The sequence below is a fragment of the Lactuca serriola genome, chromosome 5, assembly GCF_051521515.1.
Source record: "Lactuca serriola cultivar US96UC23 chromosome 5, Lser_US96UC23_V15, whole genome shotgun sequence".
NCBI lineage: Eukaryota > Viridiplantae > Streptophyta > Magnoliopsida > Asterales > Asteraceae > Lactuca > Lactuca serriola.
The window spans coordinates 328,978,182-328,989,191 of NC_136412.1; the positions used below are offsets into that span (position 1 = coordinate 328,978,182).

At 30.3% G+C, this 11,010-nt stretch overlaps 1 protein-coding gene across 1 annotated transcript; it reads right to left on the minus strand.

Moving 5' to 3' along the window:
* Nucleotides 1-335: 335 nt before the first annotated feature.
* LOC145055182 (kinesin-like protein KIN-5D) lies at nucleotides 336-6,598 on the minus strand. The gene is made up of 22 exons (XM_079003483.1): nucleotides 6,450-6,598; nucleotides 5,760-5,982; nucleotides 5,380-5,665; nucleotides 4,814-5,290; nucleotides 4,601-4,698; nucleotides 4,382-4,538; nucleotides 4,223-4,292; nucleotides 4,050-4,126; nucleotides 3,912-3,965; nucleotides 3,725-3,805; nucleotides 3,483-3,594; nucleotides 3,311-3,397; nucleotides 3,060-3,235; nucleotides 2,378-2,539; nucleotides 2,171-2,278; nucleotides 1,910-2,068; nucleotides 1,733-1,816; nucleotides 1,445-1,650; nucleotides 1,263-1,364; nucleotides 1,071-1,180; nucleotides 822-973; nucleotides 336-735 (listed from the first exon to the last, which is right to left on the minus strand). The coding sequence occupies exons 2-22, from the start codon at nucleotides 5,915-5,917 to the stop codon at nucleotides 541-543; spliced, it is 3,111 nt and encodes a 1,036-aa protein (XP_078859609.1). The 5' UTR covers nucleotides 5,918-5,982; nucleotides 6,450-6,598; the 3' UTR covers nucleotides 336-540.
* Between the last annotated feature and the right edge of the window lie 4,412 nt (nucleotides 6,599-11,010).

Genomic DNA, 11,010 nt, shown 5'->3' on the forward strand with positions numbered 1-11,010 from the left:
CGAATCACCACTTTTTCCATTGCCGCCGATGAAGTCAAAAAAGTTAAACATCTTCCTTGAAGATCCACCATTCTAACATCCATGTTGTAAATCGCATATACATTCTCTCATTGCTACCGTGTGTTACGTTCCACTGTTATTGTTTTCTGTTTTCGTAACATGTTTGATTGAGTTAGGAATTTTTTTCGAAATTGGTCTTCGCGCATCTTCAAAATAATTAGAGACACGATACCTAAAAATACAGCTGGCATCTTCAAAACAAAATAAACAAGAGATTCAAAACTTATTCACGACTCCATATGACCATCTCTTCTCCAACTGGTGAAATCGACAAATCGCACTTCAAATATTAAATCTCATATCGAGCAATATGAAACCAATACAATCATAATTAATTATGAACTCTTACAAATACGAGATCACAAAAGAATATAAAAAATTAAATCCAATTTTCCAACCCCCTAAAAAAGGTACACTCCAGATTCAAATCCTAAATTTAAATCTATCTGTACATAATATATTTATATATTTGGTAGCTTCTCAATTAATAGCAGTAAGCGGAAGCCGAGAATCTCTTGTGGTTCCATTCGGTAGCTTCAAAGAAGAAGAAGATTTTGAATCCCAAAAATATTTCAACAGCTCTTCAAACGATGGAGTTTTTAACTCTTCAATAGATGTAATACTCGGTAGATTAAATGGCCTCTTTTTTGGTGTCGAACATGTTGGTTCATCAACCTTTTTAATTAATAACAATAAAAACATTAATAACTTTTCATTTTAAAAAAAAAAAAAAAAAGTACATTGCTATTTACGAGACTAACCGTGTAATCATTCGAGAGTGTTTTCCCAGCATTTTCGGTAATTTCTACAATCTTATGGTAATGTCCACCTTTCAATTCTCTAAGCTCTCCACAACAAGGAACAATTATGGAATCCAGATTTTCACGTGCTTCATGATCTAGTTGTAATGAATCTGAAAATTAAAAAAAATAATAATAATAAATTTGTTATTGTTGTGAAAATTTGAAAATTTAGTTACAAAATATAATTTAAAAATAAATAAAACTCACTGTTAATCGAGGCAAGAAGGTTTTTGCTTGCAACATTTGTGTCATCAACTGCAGATGACACTGCAGACGAATATCGTGATCGTAAAATCTGATTGGCTTCCAATCCTCCCCTGGAAAACAGTTAAAACTTTATTTTTTTACTAACAGTAATTTTTTCAACAGTAGTTTTTTTAAACGGTAATTTTTTTTTACCTAACAATTTCGTCCACGGATGCAACATTGTTCTTCTCTAAACCAAGCAAGGATTCTTGCGCACTACTCCATTGTTGTGAGCCCATTTTCGTCTTTTCCAAACTGTAATTTTTTAATGAAAGGTTAGCACAACACATTACACAACTTGTAATTTTTAAGAAACAGTATGAAAGTAGAAATACCAATTATGAAGAATCTCATCAAGATCTTTCTTTCCAATTTCAACTGCATTAGTGTCTTGAAGATAATTGGATTCAGCTTTTTCATTGTAATTTTTCCACTCATTTCTTATGCAAAAGCTTGAATCTTTCATTGTTGACATTTCTTGCTCGAATTTATTAGCTTTACTAACTGCGCTCTCTCGTAAACCATCCACTGCTGTTCTAACCTATAAAATAAAAAAATAAATAAAAAGTTACAATTTTTTTAAATGTATTTTTGAAAAAAATAATAATAAAATCAAGAATTACCAGTTCTTTCTTCCTAGCGTTTGAAACTGCAAGTAACTCTGCGACTTTTTCTAGAAGTTGTTTTTCCTCATTTGCAGCGCATTCCTGAAAGTATTATTAATTAATTTATTTATTATTGAATGAGAAAACCAAGGGATTTGTATTTTTTTAATAAGTAAAAAGACAGAATTTTATTACCTCGAATTTCTTTTCGAGGTCAAATAGTTGTTGGTCGTTGACCGTTTGACCATCTTCAACGATTTTGGTCAATTTTGTTGCGTGAATGTCTAAAGTATCAAAGAAGCTCATAGTGGTTTTGGATATTGATCTTGAAGTTTCAACTGCTCTAGAATGTGCCTGAATAAATAAATATATGGGTAAAAATGGCAACGTATTTTAATTAGATATTTTTTTCTTTTTTAAAATAAAAAATTGTGCTTTCAAAAAAAAAAATCTAACCTTTCTTTGCTGTTGTGCATATGCAGTGAGTTTATTTTCCTGGACGTAGAGAATCTTTTCAAGATCATCAAGCAATTTTTCAGCTTCTGATGCAATACCCTTGAAAAGCTGGACATCAAATAAACAGCTAAATTTTAAAATCTTGGAGATTAAAAAAAAAAATTAAAATTAAAAAAGTATAATATAAATTATAAAATATAAAAATACCGCCCCAAGAGCAGAAGAATTTTTGGAGACTTGAGAATTTAAAAGTCCAAATGTTGACTTTGAATTTCCATCAAGCTCATCAGCTATATCATCCAAAGCTTTAATACCACAACCATACATTGTTTTTAAATTCTCTAGTGCACCTCTAAGCTCTTCAGTTGCCTACAAGAAAAAAGTAGATTATATATTATATTCTTGTGTCCAAATGGGCATTTTCGTCTTTTGTACAAACCAGCGATCAAGACATGTCCATGTCATCTCATGTGTATAAAGAGCATATGCCTGATAAGCTTTCTTGGGTATACACAATGAGGGCATTTACGTCTTTTGCACAGACGAGAAATAAAGAGCAAGATTATATTCATATGTCCTTGAGGGCATTTTCGTCTTTTGCACAAACGAGAGATCAAGAGTGAGTCCATGTCATCTCATGTGTATAAAGCATATGCCCAATAAGTTTGCTTGGGTATTTTCAATGAGGGTATTTACGTCTTTTGCACAAACGAGAAATAAAGAGCAAGAATGCAAGATTATATTATTATATGTCCATGAGGGTATTTTTGTCTTTTGCACAAACAAGAGATCAAGATGAGTCCATGTCATCTCATGTGTATAAGGCATATATGCCCTATAAGTTTTCTTGGGTATTTTCAATGAGGGCATTTTCGTCTTTTGCACATACCTGGGTTTTTGTGGAAACAAAAGATTGCATATCTTCTTCCATGCCTTTAAGTTGTTGTTCTTGTTGTGTTACAGAAGCTGCTATAGTCTTATGCAAGGTGTCTAGTTGATTTGTTAATTGAGACTGGAATTGTTGAACAAGAATTCTGTTTCCATCTTCAATTTTGTCTTTTCGTTCTATATAAAAAAATATAAATTTATATGAATTCTGATAATAAAAAATTTATTATTTTATAATTCAAGATTTGTTACCAATCTTGGTGAATAGACTAGATACATCTGATGCAGCATTTTCAAGCTCCCCACGAAGGTCAAATGCTCTTTCAAGAAGTGATTTTTCTGTCATGTTAAAAAAAAGGGTCATTTTTATACTTACAACAACTTAATTTTATTTCTTTCTATAATGGGAAATTTCTTTCTATACCAGATTTAAGAAGATTGGAAATGAGAAATTCCTTTTCTTTGATTGTGGCATTTGCTTGTTTATGTTTTTCTTCAAGATCAAACAATGAATGTTCAGTTTCTTGGAGCTTTATCTGTAAAGGAAAGAGGTGTGAGAATCTTTAAGATGAAGGAAATGAAATTAAAAAATGATTTTATATATATATATATATATATATATATATATATATATATATATATATATATATATATATATATTTATACCTCTGTCTTTTCAAGCTTCCCAGTTAAATTTGCAGTTATTAGCTGCTGAGAGTTATAAAGTTCTTGAAGCTCCATCATTTGCTGTTTACAAAGATAGAAAATCCTTATTTATTACCAGTGTTTTTAACTTTTTTTTAATAAAAATAAGAAAATGATGGAAATTCTCTATGTCTTGGTTTATTTATACCTTGCCCCTTGACTCAGAATCAAGTTCCATGCGCTCTATTTTTTCAGCCATTGCCTGAATTTATTTAAAATCAAATAAATTAAATATTATTAAAAACTTCAATGTTGATTTGAATATCAGGCTAAAATGGAAACAGACCTTCTTCTCTTCTTCTTCCTGAAGATATCTGTCTTTTGGTATAAAGATCCCATTTTTCTCTCTTGCAGCATATACCTCTGTTAAAGTATATCACATTGTTAATTGTGAGCTACCTTATTGAGAAAGATTAAGAAAGAAGGAAGAATAGATGTGTTTTCAATGTTTCACAAAACCTTGCTTAAGTCGTTCAATTTCAGAATACAGATCCTTCATCATTGCAGATTTCATCATCTTCTGATTGATCTAAAACAACAATAAAAGAAAGTCGAATTATCACAAGTTGAAAAAGGAGAAGCTTTTCAAGAATTAAACAAACAGATCTTAACACCAACCTCTGGTTTGTTCTTGATATTTTTTGCACGATGGGCATAGTCTAATGTGCTAAGTGTCTCTTCCAAAGAATGGATTGAAGGGGAAATAGTAGCAATTATGCATGTCTTTGTTTTTCCTCCCAATGAATCTCTCAACAATCTTGTTAGTTTACTATCCCTGTCATTAACAACAAATTAGGAAATTCAAATAATATCTTTTTCAAGTAAATAAAATGATACCTGTAAGGTATATGTCCTGATCTTTCAACTAGTGTATTTATAACTCTGCCAAGTGTAAGCAAGCTTTTGTTTATCTCACCAGCTTCCCTTGCTCTACCCTGCAACAATCAAAAATCACAGGGACTTAAGAAATATCACACCCTTTAATGGATAGAAGATGAAGAAATAGAAAAAGAGATTTGAAATGGTGAAAACTATGGTTTTCTATATTACCTCTTTTGCACCAGATCTTGAGATGTTTTCTGATCCAGCAAGATCAACAAGATTGAGCTTTCCACATCTAATGATCTCTTCTCCCTCAGGAGTACGTTCCTTGATGTGAATTGTGATGGAAAATATGGAGTGAGAACGACTACTTTGCTTATTCATAAGGGTTTCAGCAGTGCGTCTTTTAGCAGAACCTTTCTCTAAGATTCTGTATATTTCATCAGCTGTGGAAACTATCTCTTCTTCCAAGCCTCTAACAAGTACACCACCTTTTCCATCTTCCATGAGTGCTATGGGTTTCTTGGATTTGTCTTCTGGATATTTTGAAGCCTCTTCAAGAGCCAAAAGATCTGTTATCTCTTCGTTGTATAGCTCTAGGAATGTAACTTTCATACTGTATTCTGCATTTTGGGCTTCTAATATGTCAAATATCTGCTTCACAGCTCTGGGAATAACACCTGCATCACTTGGGAATTCCCCATTCTGAACAGAAAACAGTTAGTATTATGCAAAAAAGGGTTACAACTTACAAACACAATGTCTGCATTTAATTAGTGTCTAAAAGTGTATACCTTTTTCCTCCCTCCTCCTTCCATTGTGTATGTTTTCCCAGTTCCAGTCTGGCCATAAGCAAATATAGTGCAGTTGTATCCCTCAAGAACTTCAAAAACTATGGGAGATACTGCTGAATGATATAAGTCCTTTTGTTGGGATTTTGGACCAAAGACCTTGTCAAACAGAAATGATCTATCAATCTGCTTGTTAGCGATATTCTGAACTGCACATACTTCCCTCTTGTTTTCTGAACATGTAATAACCATGGGTGTGTGCAATTTCTCCTCATCAGCATTCATTGGTCTGCAATTTTTGAAACAAAACGATTGAATGCCATTTTCATGGAGTAACATCCAAAATTCAATTACACGCATGCTTGAAGAGAAAAAGTACACACCTGCAACGCACAACAACCTGAACATTCACGCCTTTCTCTTTATCATGTTTACCACTCATATTTCCTTCTACATGTCGGAGATCTCTTACTGCCTTGTCAGTGGATCTCGGGGTGTGCGATGGTGAACTGGGAACTGTATTTCCTCCTTTCCTCTCCATAACTCTAGAGCTCGCTCTTCAAATCACGACTTTTGCCTATGAATAGCTGTCAACCAGATTCAAATCTGAAAAACAAATCAAAAAACTATTTATCCAATAAATCTCTGGTTAACTAAAAAAATCACTAGCGAACACACAAATATTCAGAAACAATTGAATAAGAAGAATGCTAGTATGCAGAAAACACTAGATTGTTCAACCTCCCGGTTGGATCACGACAGATGATAGTTTGACTGATACAATAAAAAAGATTTAAGTCTAAAACAAACTTTAAAATTCAATGAAAATGCAAAAATCAAAACTGTGCGTGCTCGATCAAAACTGGAAATGTTTTTCCAGGAAACACAATAGCTAGCACAGTGCATTGGAAAAAGATTCCCAAATACATTAAAGAAAATGTAGATGAAAATAGAAAGGTAAACGAAAATCTATAGAAATTTCCGTTCCTATTCAAATCTCAATTAATGAATCATTTACTAAGATGCAAACAGTGACCAAAACAATTAATGGAGGTAGACGAAATATGCGAAACCTGAATTCACCTGTCGTCAAGTTCTTCAAAATGTTGTATAGTGAGGTAGATTCAGTGTAGATGGAGTTAATTGATAGAAATGGTGAGTTTTTTTAGGTTAAAATATACAGAGAGAGAGAGAGAGAGAGAGAGAGAGAGAGAGAGAGATGAGGTGAGAATGTGAGATGATGAAGAAAAAGGGACTTCAAAAATTATGGCCGTTACGGGGGCGTTTGAATTTTGAGGCTCCAGCTCGTTAAAGTTGACGGGGATTTTTGTTTTTCTTTTTTAAGTTATGGCCCGTTATCCTAAATATACTTTAGGTAAAAAAAAATATACAAAATTTGAATTTTATGATATGCCTTTTTAACCAAATACAATATAATAATAGAAATATAAAAGATAATAAAATTAAAGTTTATTATTATGTTTGTATATAAAAAGTTCATCATGTTATTTCAACTTAAATATAAGAGTAAAGTTTATTATTATGTTTGTAACATTAATTAAAATTTAAAATAAATCAAGAAAGTCATGTTAGCAAAATATGATATTTTACATATTTTTCATAGATGATATTCAAAAATAATGATCGAAGATTCTAGTGGTAAAAAATATCTATGAGAAATCAACCTTTAATGTTTCAAATAATTAGTTGTTTTAAAACAACATTAATCAAGATTCACGTGTTATTGAATGAAACAAATTTAATGACAAATAATTTTTTTGTAGGCATGTCAACATGGCTTGTGTATATTTAATAATGATTGTACTACAATCAAAATTATTTAAGGAATTTAAAGTCTGGTATATCAATTTCTAAGACAATATTTTCAACGATCTAAAATTATTATGTTTGTAACGATTCAAATACATGTCTTATTATTTTCAATAATCCATACTTGTAGCAATAAAATACTATTATTCCTACCCCAAGTGATAAATGATGAATTCAAAAGATCTATGCTATCTCTTCTCTATAAAGGACCAGAAATACCTTGTTTACGTATCATTGGGAAGTGCATTAACATAAATACGGCAGTAAGAAGCGGCAATACAAAAGTGTGTAAACTATAAAAACGAGTCAAAGTGGATTGTCCCACACTAGCACTTTCGCGCGATAATTTTACCAAATGTGATCCTATTACAGGAATAGCTTTAGGTACACCTGTTACAATTTTCACTGCCCAATAACCAATTTGGTCCCGAGGTAAGGAATAACCAGTTACACCAAAAGATACAGTCAATACACCCAGAACCACACATGTAACCCAAGTTAATTCGCGAGGTTTTTTAAATCCATCGGTGAGATATACACGAAATACATGTAGGATCATCATTAGGACCATCATACTTGCCGACCATCGATGAACTGATCGGATTAACCAACCAAAATTAGCTTCAGTCATTATGTATTGAACAGAAGCAAAAGCATCAGTAACGGTCGTACGATAGTAAAAGGTCATAGCAAATCCTGTAGCCACTTGGACTAAAAAACAAGTAAGCGTAATTCCCCCTAGACAATAAAATATGTTTACATGAGGAGGAACATATTTACTAGTTATATCATCTGTAATCGCCTGAATCTCAAAACGTTCTTCAAACCAATCATAGACTTTATTGAGATAGGCACGGTCCCCCTCCGAGAACTGTATATGAGACTTTCATCTCGTACAGCTCAAGCAAAAACACTCAAATATTGGTTCGAACGGATATGTAATAGAAAGTTGGAAACTGATTACTTTCCGACTCCATCTGTTCTGAAGATACGAATAAAAAATCCGAAAGTTCTTCTTTGGGGCGATAATACCAAAATATCAAGTTGGCTCAGTCGTCTTTATCTTGATCCTGACGGACCTCTTGAATCCTCTCTTCCCTATTTCTTTCTTTTTCTTTTATTTGTTTTTGTATATAATGTTTATTATTTGTTTTCTTGATTATTGATAGGAATTCTCTTGTTAAGACCCTATGAATCGATTAAAACCCCAAATTCATACTATAACCACGATGATTCAATAAAAATACTAAGTTAAGCCCAAAGATTCCCTGGGTAAGAACCATTGGATCATCACTTATTCCACGAATAGACAATTACCAAAAATATAAAGAAATATTTGTCTTTGAGTCAAACTAAGCATAAATAGGCATTTGAAAGAAGAAACAATTTCGATTTATTTTTAGAAATTCTAATCCTTTGAAATTTTTTTGGAGTTCGGCCGCGAGGTTTGAATATTAAGTATGAATCATAGTTCAAATATTTCTTAATCATATTTCATATATTTCGTGTTTCAGATACTATAATAAATATCCGACGAAGTAGAACCGTCTCTATCAAGATAATAGACTCATTCTCTGTAATATAATAGGATCAATTATAACAAGTCACACACTCATATTCCAGAAATACAACGACTTGCCATGGTTTGTAGAGTCTTTAATATTTTTAAGAGGTGGGTTAAGATGTAGTATATTAGATTGGTTTTTTGTGTTTTTTAATTGTTTTCCTAACTATGATTAAGACCGGAAAGAATTATATATATATATATATATATATATATATATATATATATATATATATATATATATATATATATATATATATATATATATATATATCATAGTTTTAATTTCTAAATATTATATTTATCTTTTACAAATCAAAATATCAAATTTGTCCAAATATTTATCTTTTAAATATTTTTAAACATTTTATAATAACTTCAAATCCTTATTTTTATATGTTGACTATTATATCCCTCCAATCTAAATATAAAATATTATCTATATCTTTTACAATTTTTCAAAATATCATATTTATCCAAATAAACATAAAAATACTAAATTACTCTCATTTTATATTTCTTTTAACTTTTCTATATTTCATAAATTATTTTATCTAAGTTATTTCGAAATTAAATTAATTCACCATATTGGAAGACCTATCAATGTGATGAACTGAATGATATTTAGCAATTGTTTTAGAACATCTTTGGCTTTCTATGTCTTCATCATGACTTGTTTTTCTTTCTTGCTTACGAGCTAAAAAATTTAATAATCATTTATTATATTGGAATTTGGAAATATCGAGAAATGATCATAATTTTTTGTTAACAATTGCTAAGAAAATGTGTTATGTTTTGTTTCTATTTCTCCCCTATAGTTACTTGTTATTTGAATGAGTCTTAATAATATTAGCCGTTTCCAAAAAATAAATAAATAAATAAAATAATATGTTCTATAAATAATCATACGAAGATAATTAGAGTAAATATTATTACATTCGGAGTTTAGTAATTACTATCACACTATGAGAAAAGATTTCAACTATCATACCATAAACCGACAAATTGATATTCAATATTTATCCAATAACTAAATCTTAACTATCAACGACCTAAAAATCTTTAATCACATTACCAAACTAAAAATCTTTGTAATAAAAAATTTTAATTAGAAATTACATGCATCATGCGAATTTTCATGCATTGCCGTATATTTGCAATATCACAAATCAATTCACCAATGATGCAATAACCAATTTCCAACTGGGAGTTGCTATTTAAAATATCAGTTTGGCCTCCACAAAATTGGGTCAGTAAATTTTTTCATAAAATTGTATTCGCCCAAAGAAAGATGAATGATTGATCATAAACTATATTTGCACAACTAAAAAGTAAAAACACATTACTTGTAGTTGTAGTCTTGTAGATGGCGAAGGTAATAATTTATGAAATATAGAAAGGTAAAAAAGCTATAAAAGTAATTTGGTATTTTTATATTTGTTTGGTAAACATGATCTTTTAAAAGTTTACGAAGCGTATACATAATATTTTAAATTTAAATTTAGAAAATTGATATAATAGTCAGATATATAAAATAAGAATTTAAAATCATTAAAATAGTGTTTGAGAATGTTAAAAATAATGACTTGAGTAAATATGATACATTGAAAGTTTATTAAATATAAATATGATATATAAAAATTATGCTAGACAAATACGATATTTTGATATTTTGATGTTTTACAATGAAATATATGAAAATCTTCATTTGTATTAAGTCTTAGAGTTTTTTTTTTTTTTTTTTTTTTTTTTTTTTTTGTGTGGTTGAATGAAATGAAATAACAAAAGAATCGAACTGAATGTAATGAAAAAGAAATTGAATTCAGAGAAATGCACAATGTAATTTAATGAATCATTATCATTCGATTATATCGGTTAAACCACCCACTTGAAATGAATATTTAACTAGGTGTGAAACTCGTGTATTACACGGGTTGATTTAAAAAAAGATTAAACATTAAAGTGTAACCATAAAATATTTTTTTAATGTACAACTTTAAATTTAGGAAGATACATATTTATTGCAATTTAATATATCATATATATAATGTTTAGAAAAATCTTTCATCATATATTTTAATTGTCATCGTACAATGAGTGAGATGGCAAACGGGCAACAAACTGTGCCGCTAAGCCTTTTTAAATGGTAAAACTAATTCTTTTAAAGACTACATCCGAAGATCTAGGGGATATAACATTACTATGCATGATTCGTTGTACTCTTTTAAAAAGCTCTACCG